This window comes from Palaemon carinicauda, chromosome 30, assembly GCF_036898095.1.
Source record: "Palaemon carinicauda isolate YSFRI2023 chromosome 30, ASM3689809v2, whole genome shotgun sequence".
Lineage (NCBI taxonomy): Eukaryota > Metazoa > Arthropoda > Malacostraca > Decapoda > Palaemonidae > Palaemon > Palaemon carinicauda.
In genome coordinates this window covers 89,762,448-89,789,871 of record NC_090754.1, presented here as the reverse complement: position 1 = coordinate 89,789,871, position 27,424 = coordinate 89,762,448, and the positions used below count along the sequence as shown (strand labels likewise).

The 27,424-nt window shown below is 38.4% G+C and overlaps 1 protein-coding gene across 3 annotated transcripts in view; it reads left to right on the top strand.

Moving 5' to 3' along the window:
* Positions 1–6,656, top strand: part of heix (UbiA prenyltransferase domain-containing heix) — a 94,495-nt gene extending 87,839 nt beyond the window's left edge. For all 3 annotated transcript variants that reach the window (XM_068354158.1, XM_068354159.1, XM_068354160.1), the window contains one exon: positions 245–6,656. In XM_068354158.1, the coding sequence (XP_068210259.1) occupies positions 271–1,212 (942 nt within the window). In that variant the 5' untranslated portion in view covers positions 245–270 and the 3' untranslated portion in view covers positions 1,213–6,656. The remainder of the gene's footprint in view (positions 1–244) is intronic.
* The last annotated feature ends 20,768 nt before the right edge of the window (positions 6,657–27,424 follow it).

The window sequence follows — 27,424 nt, the reverse complement described above, 5'->3', positions numbered from 1 at the left end:
AAAATATGCCCCATAAAAACTGATGTAAAGTACTAGGAAGAATAAAAATCTTGACTGTACAGTAATCTAAAGCAATCAAAGAAAATTGAAGCAAAATCTTGTAATTTAACTTCATCTTAGATAGAAAATTAAAAGACCTGTACTGTATAGTATTATAGACAAGAATATTCAGGAATTAATTTACGCATGAAATCAAGTTTGTGAATTAAATTTGTCTGTATAAATGAAGCCTTTTTTTATACAGGTTGTGTGGATTTCTAAATAGCCAGCATGAATGAAGAGAATTCACAAGGCAAAGAGCGCCGTGGGTCCCCTCTGATGAAACTTCCAGCATATGTCTTAGCACTGAGACCATGGTCCTTTAGTGCTTCTCTCATGCCTGTTCTTCTAGGATGCACTCTTGCTCATAAGACTTCTGGAGAATTTAGCATTGTGGGTCTCATCACTACAGCATTAACTGCCTTGTCAGTTCATGCTGCTGGTAATGTTGTGAATACTTACTTTGATTACATCAAAGGTATAGATAGTAAGAAAAAGGCTGATGATAGAACCCTAGTAGATCAGATTCTTTCAAAAGATGAAATAGCAACACTAGGGGTGATTTTATATTTAGTTGGATGTGCAGGTTTTGTTATATTGACCATGGCCACTAGTGCTCGCTTAGAACACTTAGCTCTTGTGTACTTTGGTGGACTATCTAGTTCATTTTTGTATACTGGGGGGATTGGTTTGAAATATATTGCCCTTGGAGATGTATTAATTCTGGTTATATTTGGCCCCATTACAGTTTTATTTTCATATATGGTTCAAACTGGACACGTCCAGTGGGTCACCATCTTGTATGCTATTCCATTAGCTCTAAATACTGAGGCAATTCTTCATTCCAACAATACAAGAGATCTGGAATCTGACAGAAGGGCAGGAATAGTGACCCTTGCAATTCTCATAGGCTCCACAGCATCCGAAGTGCTGTACGCCATTTTTTTGTTTGCTCCTTACACCATATTTGCTGTCTGGGGAATGAAATACTCTATATTCTTTTTCCTCCCCTTGATTACGATCCCAGAAGCATTTAGGTTAGAGAGGCATTTCAGAACTGTTAGCAAAGGACCCATACCCAAAAGAACTGCAAAACTTAATACTTACTTGGGATTCTTGTATGTTTTGGGATGTGCTCTTTCTGATCCTTCAAAATTACCTTTTATTCTCTGATTATTTAAAAGAAAACCGAAATTTTAATTAATTTTCTTATGTATAATGCTTTACTTGAGCATTTTGAATACATTAATCATGACATTTGATGTAACTGTGGTACTTAATTTATTATATTTTTATACTTGAAGATTTACATTGCTGGTTACATCATTTATGTAGATCATCGTATTGTGCTTCTACCATTTTCCTATATGGGTGCCTAAACAAACGTCTTGTTTTTACAATATTGGTATATTTATACTTTTCTGGGGTTACAAGGAGTTTGAGAAATATCCCTTACAATCTAGTTACAGGACTGCGTTATTTCTGGCGTTTTTCATACAGACGCTGTAAGGTTTTGACAGACCGAGAAATGTTTCTTGTAGCCAATTCCAATGTAGTTTGATTGCAATGAATCCTGCGATACTCACATCACTTTGACTTCCAGTAAATTTAGCCTTGCAGGAGTGTTTGTACATGGTGTGGTCAACTGCTCATTTGCAGTGTCATAGCTCCTGTCACATGGGATCAACATAGCTGCATTTACATATGAATGTGCATTATATGTTTTAGAATACAGTTATCTTTGTATTTTGAATATAGTTTTGCCTCAGTATGCACTGATTAGGGGTTCGCAGTTTTGTTTATTTGCTAGGGAGACCAGCAATATCTCTTTAATTAATAGTTACTTTTTTCACATCCTTCTAGCTGCTTCCCACCAGTCAAGATTGCCGCGCTTCATGATTTTCTACTTTTGCTTTTCCTCCTGCATGATTTTCAAGGGCTTTGAAAATTCACTTGCATAGAAATATCAGTTTCTTCTTATTTTTTTTCTTATAAACCAAAAGCTTAAGGGTAAGATTTTAACTCTTTGAGTGCCAACCCCTCTCCAGGCCCAATTTTTTACATTCTACTCAGCACAAAAACTAGGTAATGTAGAACTTGACAATATTCATTATAGTATTGCTGAATAAATTTCCTTTCCATTGATATATAATGTTATGTATATTGTAAAATTTTTGTATATGTAATATACAAAGAATTGTAATTATTGGATGTAAAGTACATCCTATGGCACTCAGGGGGTTAAGGATTTTTTTTTATTTCAACCTTTTCTTATACTTATTTTTAGACTTAACATTTTATCTCTCTCCTACTATATACTGCATATTATTATTGTAATAACATAATGCTATCCAGTATAATGGTAGTAATATGACAGGGATAAAAAACAAACAATTACACAAGTACTTTTCCCTAACACCTGCTAACCATTTGGTGATCAGTGTGTGATGTCATGATCTGTTATATTGAGAATTAAAAACTGGCTGTAAAGACGAGAAAGTTTTTTTTCTTGTTCTATCATAAATATAAAAAAAGAATGTTGAGTAGAGTTGAACATACTGTACTTCATGCCATGTTGTGTTATTTTTATAAATTAGTTTTTGAAAAAAAAGTGCAGATTTTTCTCATTGATTTAAAACTAAGTTTCAGATTTTCAGAAATTTGATATAAGTTCTAATTTCATTATTTTTTCTACGTGAAAGAACACATTATATGAAAATAGATTTTTCAGGCTAATAATTAAATAAAATTCCACAACTTTTCCCTTCATATCATACCAAGAGAGAAGAGAACTTTTTTTTATCACTGAAATACAAATTATAATAGTTTTCATCATATATTTTATTGTGTTGTATTTTCTCTTTTTCAACTATCTCCTACTAGAGCTAAGACTCAACTCAACAACCAGTTCTAAATTAACTGTACGAGTTGATTTCCAGCTGTAGTAGGAGGAGAGAGCTACAAAAAAGGGGTAAAATAATAAGTATAAGAAAAATGTTTGAATTAAGTTCTCAAAAAATATAAAGCTCACATTTTATATGTAGCTTAAAAAAGTTTTGCCCTTAGCTGGAGGAAGCTAAGATGAAAATGGAAGAATGGTAAGCAAAATAGATACTAAAATCTTATATAGATATATAATATTATTGAAAACGAATTTATCAATAAAAACAAATTAACAGCAAGCATCCTCAGCAAAAGAAATGGAATGTCAGATTTAGCAAACAAATATCAAGAGAAAAGAGTTGTTTGTAGACTGCAAATCAAGGCATCATTCACAGCCGCGTGAGAGACGAGAGGTACGGGAGGCCCCGTGTGGGAGTGGGGGAAGTGAGGGTTCTCACTGCAACAGTGAAGGGTTGTGCAAGGATGATGGGGACTGATGGTGGATGATGATGAGAGAGTTTAATGAGAAGTACAATGAATGTTTAGCTGCAGAAAGGGACAGAAAGAGAGAGAGAGAGAGGAGTTCTAGTTGAAGCGACATGTGTAGTTTATAAACAGAAAAGTGGTCACTGTATTTAGGCTTATGTAGTAAATGAGTGTTTGTCTTGGGTAAGGAAAGAGGACTCCATGTGAGGCAAGGGGAATCTGGCAGAGGAAGGGGAAGGCTTCATCATCAAATGATATGGAGCACGTGTCTGTAAGGAAGGGAGAATATGTGGTAGGAAAAGTCTGGTGTGCTGTAAAGGGGAAAGTGGTTGAAGGAAAGTGAGGCATGTAAGGAAGTGAAGCAGTGACAGGCATCGACATAGTCTGGGTAACCTTATGGAAAGGTTGACAAGTCTGTATCAAAGGGATTTTTATCTTTTCTAATTTGAGCCAAGTAATCTTGCATAGATTATGAAAGGAAATGATCTTGAAATTAAAAATTTCTGAACAAAAAAAGAAATCACTTGAAAATATGCTTTTTTTTTTTTAATGTTTGTCACGACCAAGTGTACTGTGGTTCAACTAAGGATTTAACAGTAGCATAGGCCTATTTTATGCTAATGGACAATTTTCCATTTTTAATATATTGTATTTGAAAAAACTTTTGTGTTGACATTAGACACGTCCATTTGTCGTCTAGGTGGTCAGGACTTTCACAATGTCAGGGACATTAATCAGTCTCCAAAGAGTTAAAAGAACTACAGTAATAAAATAAAATGTTAATTTATAAGGATTTTGGAATGTGAAGAGAATAGACTGAAAATTAAAAATAATGTATTTTGTGTTGTGTACAAGGAAGTGATGTAAAAATATTGTACTGTACAACTACAGTAAAATACACTACAAAACAGTGAGTGAACTACACAAAAATAATTTAGGGTGTTAGTCAGCCTTGCAAAAGGGTGGTGATGAGTCATCTCTCTACTATAGTAGTCCAATTTTGTGGTGATTTTTTCTTTTTATGGTGGTTTCTGTTACCCAACTCGCAAATAAATCTGAGGTATGACTTGTGAATCATCCTCCAGATACTAAAATAGATAAAACTCCCCAAAAATACAGAACAAACACATATAAATGGAATTGTTATAATATGCAATATAAGACATGATAGTGGAAATTTTGGTCACACCAATTTTCATTTAAGTTTACATATTTTAATGCAGTCAGGTATTGTATTTGGACATGGCAGTGGCACTTCATCCTTTGTTGTGTCGTCTCTTTTGCACATAAGCTAAGCTGGAAGAAAGTCTTCATTTCCAGGATTATGATCCTTAGACAGCTATAAATTTCTTACGTAGTATCAAATTATGGTACTGTACCCTAAATGATACTACATGATGAAATATATAAGGATAAAAAAACTACGATAGTAGTGTACGTAATAAAGTGAACAATGTTGTTAGAATCTGTCTGTCAATGTAGTTCTCTCTCTCATAATAGGAAATGGATACATTGAATAAATAAAGTATGAGTCATATCAGGATAAGGCACACACACACACACACTTTCTCTCTCTCTCTCTATCTCTCTCTCTCTCTCTCTCTCTCTCTCTCTCTCTCTCTCTCTCTCTCTCTCTCTCTCTCTCTCTCTCTCTCTCTCTCTCTCTCTGTAAATACAGTATAATAGTGGTTACTTCTTGACGATGAAAGTTTAAAGTTCCTGTTATACAAAAGTGTAATGCAATGAATTGTTTCTATCTCATTATAGTTATGTAAGAACAAGTATCAATATAACCATGTGTTCTTGGGTAATGAAAGTTTTAAATCATGGATAAATAACTGTAATTTCTCATATACATAAATACACTCGCATGTACACTAACTATTTTAGAATTTTCAGACTCCTTATGCTCCCAAAAAATATTTAGTGGTTAGACTGTTCAGCTGTCGACTGTTCTTAGCAAAAATCCTTTCCTCTATCATAAGTCCCTAAAAAATAATAGATATCACATTCATTGCTATTATGAGATATACTAAAATCCTTAGTAACTTAAGCAGCAACCAAAATAATCTATTCATTAGGAACAACTCTGTATCTGTATGTACAGCTATCATCTGAAGGTGGGAGAATGTATCATAATGATACCAAATGAACGCAGAATTTTACACTGATTGCATTCTCCCTTGATTGAAACTCGCATAATTGTCATCTGTATTATGCATGTCATTGTATTGACATAATGTATATCCTTTCCCCTCTATAATGATCCCTCTCAGCACCTAATGGTAGAGTATCAGTCTCTTTATCATTATCGTTGGAATAGTTTGCCGACAGCTTGCTTCAAGCCAATATATTGCGACCCCAATCAGTAAGATTTTCCATTTTTCCTAACACCCTAAGAATCACCATTGGCTATCACTTTCTCCCCCCCACCTTTCCTAACAGTGTGAAATTCTACAACACTTAGCCCTCCTGTCAACGTCTCCATGGCGGGCATCTGCGCTGGGTTCAGAAAATGACGTGCTGAGAGTAGGCATGTTTGGATCCATGGGCAGGAAATTCCCATGGGTAACCAACTTCATAAGTTTGTATGGGTGATGGTGAACACTGGAGATTAGTATTTCATATCCTTTTGTTGCCATATACAAAAAAAAAAATCCGATTTTCTGGCTTTTGATCCACAGAAAAAAATATGGGCATCATCTATTGATGGTAGTCATCTACTAGCAGCATGAGTAGGAGTATCATCAACAGATGATTTTTGTCGTGTAGGAGTTAGGTGTGAAAGAAAGTATCTTATGGAAATGTTTACTGATCTATGAACAATAGATAAACATACTGTACTGAGTAATGTATGGTATAGAATTCATGTAAGTCTTAGGACTCTGTAGTGTATACCTGCTATCAAGGCAGCTTCCAGCATTGTTTTTAAAAAGGGTATGCTATTTGAGCAAACTACTACTACACAGGGTTGTAGATTTGTTTTAGTATTTATAATAGATCTTTATTCTTTATACTGTATTAATAGAGCCATAATGGTCAGGATTTTCTGGTGCTGTATTCTTAGTTTATCGAATGTTATAATCTTAAATTCAACATTACAGTACTCCAGGTGTGGTTATTTACCAAAAAATTTGTAAATGTATACTGTTATTTTCAATAGGAAGTCTTGTGATGGATTCAAGTTTATATGCTAAAAGAAAGACACCAGTACAAACAAAATTGGTTCAGTAAAAGGGTTTCAAATATTAAGTGTTTTTCTTTCCAGGTCCTAAATATTACTTGAGTTAGGCAATTATTTTGAAATATTTTCTTCCTATGAAGATGTGTACCAGACGGCAAAGTAGGTATGTAGAACAGTGAATAAAATGGTATTCTAAAACAAAGTTGAAATAAAAATCAAGACAAATTGAAAGCTATTACACACAGATGTTTGAAATACCGGTAATTTAATATTGTTTATTTCTGGATACATGCAAAATCTTTAATGAAGATTTTATAAAAGTTTATGCTGTATATACAGTCAGCCCTCTTGTCGTCGTGGTTTTGGTTATTCGTGGTTCAGAGATCAGAAAAATATTTAAATAAAATTTTGTTTACTCACGCTCAGTACTATGTGTAGCACTACGTTTTCAAACCGCCCGTGCTTCTTTGCACCTAGTCTTCGTAATGACAACACAGTAATGAAAAGAAAAAAAAAATATACATGATAACTATTCAGTGACAAACCCTTTCTCTCTCTCTCTCTCTCTCTCTCTCTCTCTCTCTCTCTCTCTCTCTCTCTCTCTCTCTCTCTCTCTCTAGTATAGAAAAATGTAAAGATATCATAGTTGGATAGATGTTATTCAATTATTGTATGTTTGAATAATTTATATTAGAAGAATTGTTATTTCAATGAAGAAATATTAGAAAATTTAGACGTTCTATCAAATTTACGATAATCATCAACTTCCTTATTTGTTAATGAAAAAAATTTGCACTTTTTTTTAAAGAAAGCTTTATAGAATTATCTTCACATGATGGCATGAAATTTGTTCAGTTATATTAAATTCTAATTTTGATTTTTTTAATGTGAAGCACCAAGGTCAAACATGAAATTTCCCTTTCACTGGCAGGCAGTTCAGTTAGCTTCTTAACCAATCAAAGATGCCAAACATTTTATTTAATTCTGACCAGAAATGTTTTTTCACGCTGAAAAAGAAATGAAAAGTAGAGCAGGACATATTTCATGTTTTGTACTTTATACTATTTTTAAAGAAAGTTCTTTTAAAGAATAAGTTTAACATTTTCTAATAGGAGAGAGAGGAAAAAGGGATTTTGACGAAGGAAAAATCTAGAAGGATGGGTAGTGGTAGTGGTGGGGGAGGGGCAGTAGCTGTAGAGAACGACACCTCGTAGTAAAGGGGGATGTTGAGGAGGGAGAAGTCTAATTGGAAAGGGACCTCTGGTAGTGGTTTCACTTGCCCCAGTTTTTATACCGACACCCTATAAGGGTGAGTGAGCTGGGTATATTCCTGGCATTCCATGCAATTTTATTCCCTTAGTTTGCAATTTGTTTTTCGTAAAGGCCTTGGATCATGTGATGCCCTTCTTACAATCTCCAATGCTGTAAAGAAATCCCTTGCCTTGTGGTCAGGAAATTCATATAGTTTGCCTTGATTTTAGAGCTACCTGTGACCATGTTAATCATGAGGCCTTTGTTTTCAAGGGTCTTTTCTTAGCACCATTATTGAATTTTTAAGTTATAGGCTGCAAAAAATTGTTGTTGATGGGGACTATAGTGAGTATAGGATTGTGATATCAGGTGTTCCTCAGGATAGCGTTCTTGGCCCATTACTTTTCCTATTATACTGACATTATACTGACTTGTTGTTTGGCCTAGAAAACAAGCTTGTTGCATATGCAGATAATGCTACTCTCTTTGCATCAATTCCATCTCCTGAATGTAGATCTGCGGTTGCTGAATCTCTTAATAGAGATCTAGTTAAATTTAGTGCATGGTGCAAATTATGGGGCATGAAGTTGTATCCTAACAAAACTCAAAGTATGATTGTGAATAGGTTGAGTAAAGTGGCTCCTCAACATCCGGATCTCAGTATTGATAATATTTCTTTGACTATATATGACTTAAAATTTTAGGTGTGATTCTCAACAGCAAATTTACTTTTGAGAAACACATTAGGTCTGTCTCTTCTTCAATTGTAAAAAAAAATTGATTTATTGAGAAAGATTTTTGGTGATCAATCTGTTCTAAAAAAGGGTTTTAATTTTTTCATTTTACCTTGTTTCAAGCATTGTTCTCCTGTCTGGTCTTCAGCTCATCTTAATTTATTGGACAGGAATTTGTGGTCTATTAATAGATGTTATTCAATTATTGTATGTTTGAATAATTTATATTAGAAGAATTGTTATTTCAATGAAGAAATATTAGAAAATTTAGACGTTCTATCAAATTTACGATAATCATCAACTTACTTATTTGTTAATGAAAAAAATTTGCACTTTTTTTTAAAGAAAGCTTTATAGAATTATCTTCACATGATGGCATGAAATTTGTTCAGTTATATTAAATTCTAATTTTGATTTTTTTAATGTGAAGCACCAAGGTCAAACATGAAATTTCCCTTTCACTGGCAGGCAGTTCAGTTAGCTTCTTAACCAATCAAAGATGCCAAACATTTTATTTAATTCTGACCAGAAATGTTTTTTCACGCTGAAAAAGAAATGAAAAGTAGAGCAGGACATATTTCATGTTTTGTACTTTATACTATTTTTAAAGAAAGTTCTTTTAAAGAATAAGTTTAACATTTTCTAATAGGAGAGAGAGGAAAAAGGGATTTTGACGAAGGAAAAATCTAGAAGGATGGGTAGTGGTAGTGGTGGGGGAGGGGCAGTAGCTGTAGAGAACGACACCTCGTAGTAAAGGGGGATGTTGAGGAGGGAGAAGTCTAATTGGAAAGGGACCTCTGGTAGTGGTTTCACTTGCCCCAGTTTTTATACCGACACCCTATAAGGGTGAGTGAGCTGGGTATATTCCTGGCATTCCATGCAATTTTATTCCCTTAGTTTGCAATTTGTTTTTCGTAAAGGCCTTGGATCATGTGATGCCCTTCTTACAATCTCCAATGCTGTAAAGAAATCCCTTGCCTTGTGGTCAGGAAATTCATATAGTTTGCCTTGATTTTAGAGCTACCTGTGACCATGTTAATCATGAGGCCTTTGTTTTCAAGGGTCTTTTCTTAGCACCATTATTGAATTTTTAAGTTATAGGCTGCAAAAAATTGTTGTTGATGGGGACTATAGTGAGTATAGGATTGTGATATCAGGTGTTCCTCAGGATAGCGTTCTTGGCCCATTACTTTTCCTATTATACTGACATTATACTGACTTGTTGTTTGGCCTAGAAAACAAGCTTGTTGCATATGCAGATAATGCTACTCTCTTTGCATCAATTCCATCTCCTGAATGTAGATCTGCAGTTGCTGAATCTCTTAATAGAGATCTAGTTAAATTTAGTGCATGGTGCAAATTATGGGGCATGAAGTTGTATCCTAACAAAACTCAAAGTATGATTGTGAATAGGTTGAGTAAAGTGGCTCCTCAACATCCGGATCTCAGTATTGATAATATTTCTTTGACTATGTATGACTTAAAATTTTAGGTGTGATTCTCAACAGCAAATTTACTTTTGAGAAACACATTAGGTCTGTCTCTTCTTCAATTGTAAAAAAAAATTGATTTATTGAGAAAGATTTTTGGTGATCAATCTGTTCTAAAAAAGGGTTTTAATTTTTTCATTTTACCTTGTTTCAAGCATTGTTCTCCTGTCTGGTCTTCAGCTCATCTTAATTTATTGGACAGGAATTTGTGGTCTATTAAATTCTTATTCCTGATCTAGATATTTGGCACTGTCGTTCAATTAGTTTGTTATGCATGTTGCATAAAATTTTTCATGATTTTGACCATCTACTGCATTCAGATCTTCCCAGACAGTACCATCTTGTTCGTAATATTAGGTATGCAGTTAATGTTAATAGTCATACTTTCTCCATCATGAGGCTCAATACTAAACAGTATTCTAGAACTTTTATTCCAGCTGTGACCAAATTATGGAATGATCTTCCTAATTGGTTAGTTGAATAGGTCGAACTTCAAAAGTTCAAACTTACAGCAAATATTTTTTGATGGAACAGGCTGACATAAGTTTCTTTTTATAGTTTAAATATGAAAGACATTATGTTTCCATGATGTTACTTTTCTTAAAATATTCTAATTGTTCATTACTTCTCATATCGTTTATTTATTTATTTTCCTCACTGGGCTATTTTTTCCTGTTAAAGCCCTTTGCCTTATAGTATCCTGCTATTCCAACTAGGATTGTAGCTTACCAAGTAATCATGATAATGATAATAAGAAAGGGTATAATGAACTTTGTAAATAGTTAGTGGTGTTGTACCTGTAAAGTCATTATTATTATCTTGCGAGTAATATGTCGTCTCACCTTAGCTAATTAAGTTGTACTGTACAGTATTAATAGTACTGTACATTTATTGCAGTAATATACACAACAGTATCAGTGAGTGTTGTTCGATAGGAAAAAGTGTTTTGTTGTTACCTGGTGTGGGGATGACTTTTATGTTATGAATTCTCTTACTGCGTACTGAAGCTGTGTTAGTAATGTACAGTTACCTCTGAAAAGTAATAGGAACTAGAATAACGGGATAGAAACCACATGAAAACAATGTAGTGCAGTACAGTGGGTTACGTAGTGTTAGTCAACTATGTGTAGGCAGTGGTCTGTGTTTCGAGGGTTTACGAGTGGATTCAACTTACGGCATCCAGTATTCATAGATGTTTGCTCTTCATGGCTGTCTCTGTTATCTAACCCCAGCTAAGAAGGACGGCCAACTGTACATTATAATTTTATTAGTATTATAACCCTTTTTTTATTCAATTCCATACTAAATAGGATATATAATTGTTCTAATTTAAATACAAACCCTTCAGTATTTATAGAGATTATACTTTCGGCGAAGCTGGAAAACAAGCCATAAGACTTTTAGCAAAGTATAATCACCCACTCGCTAGTTAGCGGGGTGTTAGGGAGGGTATCCTGCAACCATGCTCACTTACACACTAGTGTTGTGTTACTACTTTTACCTTTGGCCTGGTGGAGAACGGACGTTGTTGCTCTCGATTCTCAACTTAACTTGCCATATGATTTAATAATTTTTGCTTTTTCTTTCCAGGTGTGATTTTTTTTCTTCTTTTGCCATCTATTATGTGGACATGTTCAGAGCCTAAGGGATGCCCCTGCTAAACTTTCATGTCCTCTGTGAGACGGACCCACATTTGTTTTATACATCCTGCCGAGGGCGGCGCTGTGACCAGAACAACAGCTGTCCTGAATGCTGGGAGTGGTCTGCCTTTCAGTGGGAGAGATTTTGGAAATAGCACAAGAAGAAATTTTAGAGAGATTCTTCACCTTCAGGGTCTTCCTCGATGTCGAATAAACCTTGGACTTCCTTGATTCCCAATATCTTCCCAAAGCTCCTGCTTGATCGGTCTCCTCCTGGGAACCATCGAACAGGAGTGTAGACCAATTAACACGATGTTGTAATAATTAATGGTTTGTGTGTATGAAAAAACATTTGGGTTTGGATGTTATGAGACACACACTTACATTTTTTTTAGACCTCAAATGCCCCCTAAAAGGTGCCTTAATCCGTTATTATTTTCCTTTAACAGGTACTGTCAGCAGGCCCCTACACCCAGTAGGGAGAGAAGTTTAGGTTATTCTTCTAAGTATATAGGAGAGATGAAGTTGCTTATTGCCTGTTACCGTTGTGTTTAGTTGTTGGTGTTGCTGCTTTGCATTCATATTATCTTGCCTGTTAACTGGAAGTACTTTACTTTGTTGTTAGACTGAATAACACAAAAACAAGTGGTTTTTATTTTGGATAAGTTTAAACAGTTCGTGGAGGGGGTGTAAACAAAGGCGTTATAAGGCTGTGGTCCATTGCTCTTGTTTGCCAATCAATGCCGTAAAGTTGATGACTATTTTGTTTCGATGTACGAAATATAATGAGGAAGAATCTCGTTATGTGAGATTGTGTCATAAACATTAATAATTCACAGGAGCTATTGAAATGAAATATCTGTTCATTGGTCCAGGAAGTGAATTCAGACACTAGGAGGAGAGGGACTATGTTCGAGTTTAGTCTGGTCGTTCCAGAATTATCAAAACCCCTTCCAAGAATGAGAGATTTAGGCACTATTGTTGTTGGTCAGAAAAGTTTCGATGACAACAAAACCTTATCACAGTGCGGGTGTACAATTGGAGATTTTCTAGACATTGCTATCATAAGCCCACAGAGACCTGCACAGCGTTGTATGCGGCCATACTATTCAGAAGCTAAGAATTTTTAAGTAACTTTGCAGCTATTAGTAGACTGGATATTGATAAGGGCAGTATTGCTTTAGAGAAAACTATTGCAGTACAGTATTTTCACAGTTTTATATCTTTCTAGATGGTTGATTTGATATTAATTGTTCAGGTTTATTACTGGTCATTATAGATGTCATAAAACCATAGTGTTGCGGGGGTCTCCTTTAAGCTTAATGTAGGAGTAGTGTTTTTTGTTAAGAGAGTTGGACCACCCAGGCAATACACACGGTTGCATTTATGATGTACTAAAACATGTAGATGTTTGTAGCATAGCGTTAGGGAGTTCTCTGGAATGATGTAGGTGTTTTTGTCTCATTTAAAAATAAATATTTTTCGTCTTTTTATGAAGACAGCATTTCATTCCAGTTCCTTTCACCATTTTGTCCCCTTCTCAGCCACTGATTTTTCTTAATATCCTTTTTTTTTTCTTTTTACTGAACCTGAAAACGACATCTCTTTAAGAAATATAATGCAATTAAATTTTTTAGCTGGGTCCCCTTGCCAAGTATAAATCTCGTTATGTGAGATTGTGTCATAAACATTAATAATTCATAAGAGCTATTGAAATGGAATATCTGTTCATTGGTCCAGGAAGTGAATTCAGACACTCCATTATCTTGACCTGTTATTCAGATTTTTGGTTTTCCACCGATTTACCTTTTTGTGTAGTGAACGTTGGGGTGTGGTCTGCATTTGGACACTAGGTAGTTTGGGTGCTATCTCTGGCCACAGTCTGCAAGCCACTACATAATTTTTGGTGCCCAGACCCGGGAAACACCAGCCTTTAGATCGTCATCGAGTAAACGGCGAAAGGCTAAGAAAAGCCTGAGCCGGGATATTGAGTCTCGTCAAGATTGTAGGTGACTTGGCAACTCAGGTCAAGTCCCTGACACTTCATGTGGCGGCCCTGAAGAGCGTTGAGCCGTCAACAACGAGCCACGTTGCCACTGGGGTCACAACCACAGTGACCACCAGTGCTCCTTCTATGTCCCCAGCTTGGCCAAATATCAATGGTCTGGCAATCCCAGTAACTGGAGCAGAGCCAGTGATTGGAGGTCTCCAGCCCCCTCCAGGGTTCAAATCCCCCAGATGCTGAAGCCTTGATGAGGATGGGGGGCTTAGGGATTAGCAGCTGGGCTCTAATGAACAGTGGGAACTACTTCCCATTGGACCTCGGTGCCCAGCTGTCGATCCAACTAAATCAGTCAGCACTTTTTCTTTTACTTTTGATAATTTCTTTTTTCTCCCATCTCTTCCTTTTGGGCTCGATATTGTTGACGACTTTGGCATGTTCGATTTTACTTTGGATGCTGCTTTGGATTTGGCAGAGTGTGGGATGGACTGCATTCCATCTCAACCTGTGCCAATTTAGACGCCATCACCCTCTGGCAGACCCAATTGGGTGCAGACCAAGTCTGTTAAGAGTCGGGCTCCAGTGATCCGGTCTTAAGTCACCCATATTTGCGGGTAATGGTTGACGCCAGGCATTGGAGTCGACGGTGGGAGGGGCTAACTACCCCCACTGACCAGTGTACGCCCACCTTAAGAGAGGCAGCCCCTCTCTAATAGAAGACTGGTCCCCGCTGAAGCCTCTTCTCGTGTTGGGCCACATGGGATAGGAGGACTGACATCCTCCGATAAGAGGTGGATAACCCGGCTTGCTTTTTCTAAAAAACACAACACCTCTGTTGACGACCAGGAAAATACAAACATGGACCTCGGTACAGACAGCTCCAACTCGGGTTCTAACATTGTAACGTTAGAACCTTATTCACGTCATGTGAATAATAAAACGCTAGAGAAGAAGAGAGAGAGAGTGAAAAATGATGACAGTACAGAAAGATATAGAAAAGTAGAAGTATTACCTGGTCACTATGAAGTAGTGAATTATGAAAAAATTTTTATCTTGGAATTTGAAAACGGAAGAAATGAGCGTATAAATGTTTTTAAAGCTAATAGGGAAATAGTTACTTTATGTGGAGGGCAGCCAAAAATTTTACCCAGGGAAATGGAAGTCTCTTGATAGAGACACTGTCCCCATTACAAGGTGAAAGGTTAAAAACACTTACAACATTGAGTGGTCATAGCGTAAAATGCGTTTCGCACCCTACTTTCAACCAGAGTAGAGGTGTGATATATGCTCCAGAATTGTTGGATATAGAGGAGAAAGAAATAGAGGATGAACTGAAAAATCAAGGAGTAGTTAAAGTAGTCAGAATGAGAAAGAGAGTTGGAGAACAACGTATCCCTCTTGCTACTCTGATTATAACATTTGATCAATGCCGATTACCAAATGTTATAAAAGCTGGATGGCTATCTTTGAAGGTAAAACCATATATCCCGTCACCATTGCGATGTTATCATTGCCAAATGTATGGCCATTTAAGCCAGAAATGTAAAGAAAAACTAAACAATAAGCCAGCTATTTGTGCCAACTGTGGAAAAAGTAGTCATGGAGTATGCATAGAAAACCCTAATTGCATACATTGTGGGGAAGCACGCCCAGCTACATCTAAAAGCTGTGTAAAGTTTATTTTTGAAAAAGAAATCCTGGCCATTAGGACCATGGAAAGGGTTACTTTTAAAGAGGCTCGTAAAAGAGCTCTTGAAAAGCAAATAAGACCAGGGCAACCTTTTTCAATGGTTCTGAAGAAAAACTTGCCAAACCACACAGACGAAAATTATATCTCTACTTCTAAGATAAAGAAACAAATGAAAGTAGTTAAAGACGTTGAAAGTCCCATCGAAAATCTATATCCAGAAATTGTAGAAAAATCAAAACGGATACTTAAAGATCTGAAAATTATTCAAAAGCCAACTACTCCAATTTTAAACAATAGTACAAACCTCTCACAGGCTGTGTCCTTGCCTGATCTGGTGGAGGTTGCACTCGAAACCAATTTACCTGGTGAACCCGTAGTGGGGAAGGTGCAAAAACCTGACAGATCACAACCTTTTAATCGGAAAAGAGAGAGACCTCCCTCCCTCTCTCCTCCTACCATAAGAAACATTAAAGTCACGACTTCCAATAAATATGATATCTTGTCTGCTGATGTTTCTGAACAACTAGAAGGTAAATTGAACCAATCAGAAATTCAAGTTGAGGTCCACCATCCTCCTCAACAATTAGATCAAAAGGACACAAAGAAAAAGAGAAACACAAAACCCACTATATCAAGATCCTCTCTAGAGTTACCTCCGGGAAATATTGTTAGATCAAATATTGCCAATGGGAAGACTTCATCTAAGGTGTCTTCCAAAAAATAAAACATAGTTTTTTCCTCCATTCTGCAATGGAATTGCCAGGGTTTAAGGGCGAAATATGAACAACTTAAGCTCCTCATACGTGAGCACTCCCCTATAACAGTATGTCTACAAGAAAGCAAGCTCGATGCTAATACTCCTTGTCCTCGAGAGTATGTTAGCTATAGGACACCATATGATCAACGAGCAGGGAGCCATGGGGGAAGTCTTATATACGTTCGTCGAGATGTTCCCCAAATATCTTTGTCTATCTGTACCCCTCTGCAGGCAGTGGCTGTACAGATTGATATAGGGAGAAATACACAATCTGTTCTCTTTACTTGCCTCCAAATGATAACATCTCATATGATAATATAGTAGAGGTGATTAAACAACTCCCACAACCCTTTCTCTTACTAGGAGACCTTAATAGTAGACATCCTTTATGGGGTGATGTTTTAGCAAATGCAAGGGGTAATATTATATCGTCAATTTTGGAGAATGAAGATGTCGGACTCCTCAATACAGGAGAGCCCACACATTTTCATGTACAGACAGGTACCTTGTCCTGCATTGACCTATCAGTCGCAAGCTCTAACTGTCTTCTCGATTTTAATTGGAGAACAGATGATTGGCATACTAGTGATCATGCACCAATCATTATAAACACCAACAATGGTCCACCTTTACAAAGATCACCTCGATGGAATCTTGATAAGGCGGACTGGAATAGATTTCGGGAGTTAAGTGAAATTGAAGGAAATGCAGAACAGTTTGAAAGTGTTGATGATGCCATAGACTTACTTAATGGAACTCTTCACACAGCAGGAGTGAATTCCATTCCCAAAACAACTGGGATATTCAGACGACGACCAGTCCCCTGGTGGTCATCAGAACTAACTGCCCTGCATAGAGCCACAAGAAAGTCTTTAACTCGATTGCGCATGCGCCGTAATGAGGAGAATTTAGTCGTATACAAGAAATGTAGAGCAAAGTTCCGCCGTGCCATGAAAGAAGCTAGGCGCCAGTCTTGGATGTCCTTTGTTTCCTCCATTAACAGTAGAACACCAACATCATCTGTGTGGAGGAAAGTCAAAAAGATAGCAGGCAAATTCACCCCAAACCCACCACCAGTGTTAAAGATAAATGGCAAGTATATGACTGGAGCAACCGAAGTTAGCAATGCCCTGGCAGACCATTTCTCAAATGTATCGTGCAAGTGTGAAGCAGCTCCTGGTCACCAGTATAGGAGCAATGAAGAAAAGAAAGTTTTAAACTTCGCAACAAGAAAGCAGGAGTCATACAATTCTCCTTTTACTGAAAGAGAATTTGATTCTGCTCTTGCTACTTGTAACGATACAGCCCCTGGACCCGATGAAATTCCATATGCAATGATTAAACATGTACCTTTTAATACAAAGTTATTTATTTTAAGCATTTTTAATAGAATATGGCATGATCATAGTTATCCAAGTGTTTGGGAACTAGCCATTATTTTAGCCTTTTTAAAACCCGGTAAGGACAAGTTTTTAGCAGCAAACTACCGACCTATTGCATTGACATCTTGTTTATGTAAAATCATGGAGAAGATGGTCAACGCAAGACTGATTTGGTACCTTGAAAAGAAGAATATTTTATCACCCATTCAATGTGGATTCAGGAAAATGCACTCAACGACTGATGTCTGATACAACTTGAGTCCTCCATTTGTGAAGCCTTTGCTTCCAAACAGCACCATGTGACAGTTTTTTTTGATCTTGAAAAGGCATATGATACCACATGGAGATACGGTATACTTAAAAGAATCCATGAGTGCGGATTGAGAGGTGAGCTACCACTATTCATCCAGTCATTTCTTTCACATAGAGTTTTCCAAGTGAGAGTTGGGGAAGCTCTATCACAGAGTAAGTGCCAGGAAGAAGGAGTTCCTCAGGGGAGTGTGCTGAGTGTAACCCTTTTTGCACTAGCAATTAATGGGATATCCTTAGTCATTCCCCGGGATGTTCTCGCAACATTATTTGTGGATGATCTCTCCATATAATTTGCTGGGGCCAGAATGGCAATGGTTGAGAGAAAAATCCAACTCTCTATTGATAAAATTATCCATTGGGCCGATATGAATGGATTTAAGTTCTCAACAAGTAAAACTACAATTGTCCATTTCTGTCATATACGGGGAGTACAGTACATCCAGACCCGGATATATATATCAAAGGTCAACGGATCCCATGTGCAAGTGAAGCAAAATTTTTAGGGTTGATATTTGATTGTAGGCTTACATGGGTTTCTCACTTAAAAGCATTAAAAGCTAAATGTGTTGAAGCTATGAATCTTTTAAAAGTCTAGTCCCATACGTCAAGGGGGGCAGACCGCAATACAATTTTAAAATTATACAAGGCCTTGATATTTTCCAAAATTAGTTATGGTTGTGAGGTATATTCTTCAGCCACCCCAAGCCGGTTAAAAATACTAGATTCAATACATCATGCTAGCATTAGATTGTCCACAGGAGCCTTTAGAACCTCCCCTATCACAAGTCTCCTTGTTGATGCTGGGGAGTTGCCTCTGGACCTTTACCGGATGTCCTCTATTATTCGGTATTGGTTTAGACTGCAAAGACTCCTTAATTCTTCAGCCTTTCAGACTGCAAGCCTTGTAAGGCACTCAACCTACTTTGAGTTGCACCCAAAATCTCCTCAACCTTTTGGGTTTCGGGTTAACCAATTATTAAACAATCTGGATATAATTAGAAATAAGGTACTTCCATTCAAGGTATCATCAACGCCTCCATGGAAATTACCTGACATATCTTTTTGTAAATACTTTATTGGAGTTAAGAAGAATATGACTGACTTAGAATCCAGGTCTCTTTTTATGGAACATGTCGAAGAACATAGGGGATCGACTTTTATATATACTGATGGCTCCAAATCTGATGCTGGCGTTGGATTTGGAGTACATAGTAATGATTTTAATTGTAGAGGTGCACTTCCTCTAACAGCTTCCATATTTACTGCCGAACTGTATGGCATATTAACCGCTATTGAGAAAATAGCTTTGGAAAAGGAGGGTAATTTTACAATTTTTAGTGATGCAAGGAGTGTTCTTCAAGCTTTAGAAGTTTTTAATTCTAGTAACCCTCTAGTTTTAAAGATTTTAGAATGGCTTTTTATTATTGGACGGAAAGGTATAACTGTTCGATTTTGTTGGGTTCCAGCACATGTAGGTGTGTCTGGGAATGAGAAGGCAGATTTACTGGCGAAGAATGCGGCATCCGAGTTGCTACCAAGGAGGTATCCCATTCCATGTAACGATCTCCTACCTTACATCAAGAAATTGGTTTTTGATAAATGGCAACAGCACTGGGACAGTCAAGATGGCAATAAAATGAGGGAAGTAACAAATATCATATCACCTTGGAGGTATAACATGATTCCCCGAAAATGGGAGACGACTCTTTGTCGTCTCCGTATTGGTCACACACGGTTAACACACGAGTTTCTGCTGAAGGGCCAACACCAACCGTATTGCGAGGACTGCTTAGTACCTTTAACAGTGAGGCATTTGTTGACCGAATGCCTTAATTTTACTAACTTAAGAAATAGATATCTGTTTGAGGTTCGAGGTGAGGATGGCAGGTTTATCCTTGCCAAGATTCTTGGACATGATGTGTCTTACTATGCGAGCGGAATTTTTAGATTTATTTCAGAAGCAGGTCTTCTGAAAACTATTTAACTATTGTAATGACTTCTTAATTCTTATGGTTTTAATCGAATTCTCTTTTAATTTTCATATACAGTAAATGGTATCAGCGTCAATGACCTTAGATGTCAGAATGCCAGAAAACTTTCAATCAATCAATCAATCAATCAACCTGGGTTCACACCGATACTCCCCCCTGTACCAGGCTTGTGGGAGTCTCCTGATCCGAGTGGACTGCTTGCTTCCTCGCCTGTTCTGGCAACTAACCCTGTTAGTCCACCAGAGACTGCAGCCGGTGGACTAGGGGAGCAGTTCTTGGTCAACCCGGCTGAAGCCAGTAGGCCAGAAAAGGCTCCAGCAACTACGGCTGAGGCAGTTCTTGCCCAGACAGGGGGTACCATTCCAAAGCGGAGACGCCATACCAGCAACACCTGAAACTTTGAATTTGTCCCAGGAGTCAACCAGCGAAGATTCTAGTAGCGAGACTGCTGGTGACACTTCCAGCTCCTGTCTCAGTGTCAGCTCAGATGACACTGTCTCCGCAGACCACATGCAGTCTGTTTGATCTGCTCAAGGTCCTCGACTCAAGGAGGAACCCCAAGCCTGGAATCTTCCAGCTGGAAAGTGGCCAGAGTTTTGCCCGATTCCTGAGGGATTTTGAGGCGTACTGCGCAAGTAAAGCTTTATGGTTTGTGTGTATGAAAAATTTTTTTTTTATTCATATAGTATTATGAGACACTTTTATTTTTTATCCATCTAGCACCCACAAAAAATTCCTTTTTCCGTTATTATTTCTTTTAACAGGTATTGACTGCAGCCCCCTACCCCCAGTAGGGAGAGAAGTTTAGGCTATTCTTCTAAGTACATAGGAAAGATGAATGTTGTTTTTTGCTTGTTACCATTGTGTTAGTGGTCTGTGATGCTGCTCTGTATTCATATTATCTTGCCTGTGAACTGGAAATACTTTACTTTGTTGTAGGCACTATTGTTGTTGGTCAGAAAAGTTTCGATGATAGCAAAACCTTATCACAGTACAGGTTTACAATTGGAGATTTTCTAGACATTGCTATCATAAGCCCACAGAGACCTGTACAGCATCGTATGCGACCGTACTATTCAGAAGCTAAGAATTTTTTAAGTAACTTTGCAGCCTAATGGTAGACTGGATATTGATAAGGGCAGTATTGCTTTAGGGAAAATTATTGCAGTACAGTATTTTCTTACTCTTACTTACTTACTCCGGGGGCCTCAGACCAGGCTGATCCATTGCCGCTTTGACCGTTCGTCTCCAGAGAGCCCTATCCTCCGCAAGCTCCATCCACTCATTGGGGTCTATTTCCAGGATGTCCAAATCATCAGTTAATTTATCCATCCATCTCTTTCTAGGCCTTCCTCTTGGTCTGGGCTTAATGCCTAAATCCTATATTCAATTCAATTCAACCTAACATAACTCTTCTAGAAAGCCTTCTCTCCTCCATTCTAGCAATATGTCCCGCATATCGAAGTCTCTGCGATCTGATAATATTGGAGATAGTTGGTAATCCTGAGAGAGTTATCAATTCGTGATTATGGCGCCTGCGCCACTCCCCAGCTTCGTCATCCCAAACCGGCCCCCAGATTCGCCTCAAGATACTGCGTTGAAAAGCTTCAAGTTTATTTTCCAACTGCCTAGTGAGTGCCCATGTTTCACACCCGTATAGGACCACTGGACGGATAATGGCGGTATACGTTTGTGTTTTTGTGGGCCTAGATAAAATTCTGGATTTTAAAAGGTTTTATCAAGTGCCCATGAACATCTTGTCCCTGCTGCAATCCTTAGTCCAACTTCTTCCTGGATCATGTTGTGTGACGTTATGGTGGAGCCAAGATATATAAATGTGATACTGCTTCCAGTTGTGATCCTCCAAAATCCATATCTCCAGCTAGATTTGGTGTTCTTGAAACCTCCATTATTTTAGTTTTTGCATTGTTTATTTTCTTGCCTGTACGTTGTGCACTGTTTTTAAACTACGTATATTTTTTTGATGCTAGGTAGATGTTCTCCACAAAGGTCCACATCATCGGCATATCCAAGTCTGTCTATAATGGTATTATCCAGCTGGATGGGTAATCTGGTAGGAGGTGTATTTCGCATTATCCATTCCAGTACTACATTAAATAAGTGTTGATAGAGCACATCCCTGCTTTAGTCCTCTATGGATGTTAAAGGGCTCTGTTAGTATTCCCCCAACCTTGATCCTGCAAGTTGTATTCCGGTAGCACATTTGGACCAGATTAATCAATTTCTCTGGTATGTGGAAGAATTTCAGTATGTTCCATAATGTTGATTGATGCACACTGTCATAGGCTTGCTTAAAATCTATGAATAGATGGTAAGAATTTTTGTTGAACTCCCAATATTTCTCTAGAGCTTGCCTTATGGTGAAAATTTGGTCAGCTGTACTGTAGCTCTGTTTGGTCTAAAACCTGCCTGATAGTCACCAATTATATCTTCTCAATAAACTCTTAATCGTTTGTACAAAATATTTGCAAGGATTTTGTAACCAACTGGAAGTATGCAAATGCCTCTGTAGTTTCCACATATAGTGCGATCTTTTTTATGTAGTACTGCCAGAATCCCTTTCTCCCAGTCTGATAGCATTACTTCAGTCTCCCATATGCTATACATTAAGCTAATAATCTTATCATGAAGATCCTGGCCCCATTACTTTATTAGTTCTGCAGCTATATTATCAATCCCAGCTGCTTTAGTATTTTTAAGTTTTCTTATAGCATCTGTAATTTCTTCTTGTGTTGGTGCCTCCACATCATCGATATTTCCCTCTACTGTATCTCCATTTCATCCACTGGGTTATGAGGTGGTGGCCGATTGAAAAGCTCCTTAAAGTGTTCTATCCACCTCCTTTGTATTTTCACAGTTGTATATTTTCTTTCTAGTTGGTTGCTTAGATATTTGGGTAATAGTTTACAACACCACGTTCTCCATTTACTCCAAAATAATGCAATCCTACAGTTCTCATCTTCTTGCACAGTAATTAGGTGGTTATTTAAATTCTGGGAAAGCAATAATTAACAAGATATGTTGAGCAGGGGGCGAGAGGGATGGGTTGGTAGCGGGGGAGGGGGGGGGGGTTTCCTCGGGGGTCCGAGTAGCCCGTTCGACAGAATATCGCAACGAACTTACCTTGTTAATAATAATGGATATCACCACCAATATATTGATCAACGCCCATGGCTACATTCCAATTCCAGTAAACCCGGTTATAATCACTAGTTTTTTCGAATTTATCCCATAGATAATTTATATGATTCCAGGCGGGGTGGTCTCTCAAAAGTTGTCTAATAGCGCACCATTCAAGTAGTAGGTGCTGCGGTTGCCTGTTTACAAATGAAAACACTGGAATATCATGAGGCCACTGATTCCTGGGCCCTATTAAATCCAGAATGGTGCACCATAACTCGTATAATCTACCCATCTAGCTACATTTGAGATTTATTCAAAATATATACTAAATTAATAATGGATCAATTACTCAAAAGTAATGATACAGGGGACCTTATTTTGTGCTCTTGTTGATACAAGAGCACAGGTTTGTCTTGTAAGTGAGTCTGTACTGAGCCAACTTGGCATAGAGTACCAGGTACTGTCAGGAGAACAGTTAGAGGGGTTGACTGGTTCCTGCACCAGCATTCTAGGCTACATCCAGTTAAAGGTGAAGTGCCCTTCTGGGTGGAGGGTACCGCTGTCTAACTATGTAGTGGTAGCTGCCAATGACTTTAACTTTTGTTTTGTTCTTGGTAGGAATCTACTGGACGCTGCCTACCTGACACTGGATTCACCCCGAGAACAGTGGGTGTATGACCACACTACTGTTCTTCAGTTGTCTCCCAAGGTACTCTCAGTCTCCTCCCTGCATACCGAGACCACTGTTATGATAGTAACTGATCCTGAACCTGATCAGGGAGTGTTCTCTGGAAATGCTCTTCTGTCTTTTAGTCAGGTGTCCAAGATCCAAGGTGATCTTCGACAGATTCAATCAGTCATTAAGATAATCTACTTTGGGGTTCCTGCATCTCAAGTTCCACGCTCCTATCTACCCAATAGGAGATGTTGGTCGGACCTGGAAGTACACCAGGGTTTGCTAGTGAAGCGGAACCCAGACGGCTCAGTAGTCCCAGTAGTCACCATCAATATCCTGATTGACCTAGTTGCCGAGACACACTTCCAGAATGCTCACTGGGGGATCGGAAAAATTATTGCAATGCTCCGTCGAATCGTCTGGCACAAATCTTTGATTAATGTAATCAGAGATATGTGCCGGATGTGTTGGGAATGTCAGACTTGTAAGGTCTCAAGGGAGGTGGTTGCCCCACCGACCTTGAAAATAGTGACCTCTTCTCCCTTTGAATTAGTTGCTATATTGCTATGAACCTTGTGAGCCTCCCAATAAACAGTACTGGTTTTGTTGGGTATCTAATGGTAGGCGACCATTATTCCAAGTGGGTGACGGCAGTACCCATAAGGAATGAGAAGAGCAGTACGATATGCCAGGCGCTTGAAGACCGAGTTTTTCCTGTTATTCCTTGTGTTCCAGTCTGGATATTGACCGATAACGGCCCCGAGTTTATTTCCCAGGAATTTACTGAGGTGTTGGAGCAGTACAATGTTGTATAATTGAAAACAACTCCGTATAAACCCTCTAGTAACGGTGCAGTGGAACGGGTGAATCGTACCATTGGTGAGTTACTGAGGGTGATTTTTGGGGAATCTCGGAAATAGGGCCAGTACTTACCCCGAGCAGTTCTCAGCTACAACCATTCCCTCCACACTGAGATTGGCTGTACTCCAGCTGAGAACATACTGAAGGGTGCTCACGATGTTGATAGTACCCCGTTGCTGTCAGCAGAAATGAGAGACCCATGGGCTGAAGGACATCCTCGGTACAAACCGTTTAAAGAGGGCTATCTGGTGCTTAAGAAGGTGCACCTGTTGGGACACCTTCTGACAAACAAGCTCCTCCCTAGGTTCGAGGAGGTATTCGGCTTTACTAAGGTACACAAGAATAAGGTCACCTATGAGCTGCCCCCTGTGGCCGCGGGGGCATAAAAACAATTAGAATAGCGCCAACGTATCCCTGCGTGTCGTAAGAGGCGACTAAAAGGGACGGGACAAGGGGCTGGGAACCCCCTCTCCTGTATTATAATCCTGTGAGACATCGAAGAGGTGGAGCTGGGGGGAGAGTGACTGCTCCCCACACTCTAGTTTTGGGGAGTTTGAATGTGCGTGGATGTAGTATGATAGAAAGTAAAAGATGTGAGATTGGAAGTATGTTTGGGAATAGAAGGATGGATATATTGGCTTTGTGTGAGACAAAGATAAAAGGGAAAGGTGATGTGACGTTTGGTGAAATGTCTGGTAGAGTGTCTGGGATTGAAAGGGAAGAGCAGGAGAAGGTGTGGCTTTATTGCCGAGTAAATGGGTGATAGGTAAAGTAGTAGAATGGAAGGAGATATCATCTAGGTTAGTGTGGGTAAGGGTTAGGTTGGGTAGGGAATGTTGGGCTTTTGTCAGTGCGTATGGGCCAGCTTGTGAGAAAAGTGAAGAAGAGCGGAGTGAGTTCTGGAATGAATTAACTAGGTGTGTAGAAAGACTGGGTAGAAGGAATTATGTAGTTTTCATGGGTGACTTGAATGCTAGAGTGGATGCTGGAGAGGTAGAAGGTGTCATTGGGAAGTATGGCATACCAGGAGGAAATGAGAGTGGTGAGAGACTGGTAGATATGTGTGTTGAGCAAGAGATGGTGATAAGTTCTAGCTTTTTCAAAAAGAAAGATAAAAACAAGTGTACATGGGTAAGAGTGGCAAATGGAAGAGTGGTAGAAAAGGCGTTAATGGTTTATGTGTTGATAACTAAAAGAATGTTTGGAAGATTGAAAGACGTGCACATGTATGGCTAACGGTGTCTGATCATTTTTTGGTGGAAGGAAAATTAGTTGTAGCAAAAGAGTGGGGAATAGAGTAGGTGGATGTAAAAGGGAGCCAGTGAGGGTTGAAGAGCTAATTAAACCCGGGGTAAAGTAAATATAGAGAAAGGTTGAAAATGGCATACGACGAAGTGAAAGTAAGAGAAACTGGTAATTTAAAGGAGGAGTGGAAGTTAGTAAAAGAAAATTTTGTTGGGATTGGGATTGGGATGGCAAGAAGTTTGTTGGAGGCAGCATGAGGAAGGGCAGGAAGGGCAGTGAATGGTGGAATGAAGGAGTGAATCTAAAAGTGGAGGAGAAAAAGAGGGCCTTTTAAGAATGGCTGCAGAGTAATAGTGTAGATAAGTATGGAAGATATAAAGAGAAAAATGTGGGAGTAAACTGCAAGTTAAGTGAGGTAAAGAAGGCAGCTGACCTGAGATGGGGTCAGGGATTGGGTCATTCATATAAAGAGAATGAGAAGTTTTGGAAAGAAGTGAAGAGAGTAAGGAAGGCTGGTCCAAGAACTGAAGAGACAGTGAAAGATGGAAATGGAAGGTTGTTAAAAGGAGAGGAGGCAAGGAAAAGGTAAGCGGAATATTTTGAAAGTTTACTGAATGTTGAGGACAATTGGGAGGCAGATATAATTGCTGTTGCAGCTATTGAGGTGCTGGTGATGGGAGATGAGAATGAGAGATTACAAGAGAGGAATTGAGGAGAGCACTAGATGAAACGAGAGTAAGAAAAGCATCTGGTATGGATAGTGTGAGAGCTGAGATGTTGAAGGAAGGGGGTGTGATTGAACTTGAATGGTTGGTGAGATTGTTTAATATGTGTTTTGTGTTGTCAGTGGTACCAGTAGATTGGGTTTGTGTGTATTGTACCACTATGCAAGGGTAAGGGAGATGTGCATGAGTGTTGTAATTCAAAGGGTATTAGTTTGTTGAGTGTAGTTGGAAAAGTGCATGGTAGAGTACTGATTAATAGGATTAAGGATAAAACAGAGACTGCAATCTAAGAAGTACAGGGTGGTTTTAGAAGAGGTAGGGGTTGTATGAATCAGATTTTTACAGGTAGGCAGATATGCGAGAAATATTTACCAAAAGGTAAGGAGGTGTATGTTGTGTTTATGGATCTGGAGAAAGCGTATGATAGAGTTGATAAGGAAGCAATGTGGAATGTGATATGGTTATATGGAGTTGGTGGAAGGTTGTTGCAAGCAGTGAAAAGTTTCTACAAAGGTAGTAAAGCATATGTTAGGATAGGAAATGAAGTGAGCGATTGGTTTCCGGTGAGAGTGGGGCTGAGACAGGGATGTGTGATGTCGCCGTGGTAGTTTAACCTGTATGTTGATAGAGTAGTGAGAGAGGCAAATGCTCGAGTGCTTGGACGAGGTTTGAAACTGGTAGACGAGAATGACTATGAATGGGAGGTAAATCAGTTGTTGTTTGTGGATGATACTGTACTGGTTGCAAACATGGAAGAGAAGCTTGGCCGATTAGTGACAGAATTTGGAAGGGTGTGTTAGAGAAGGAAGTTGAGAGTTAATGTGAGTAAGAGTAAGGCTATGAGAAGTACGAGAAGGGAAGGTGGTGCGAGGTTGAATGTCATGTTGAATGGAGTTACTTGAGGAGATGGATCAGTTTAAGTACTTGGGGTC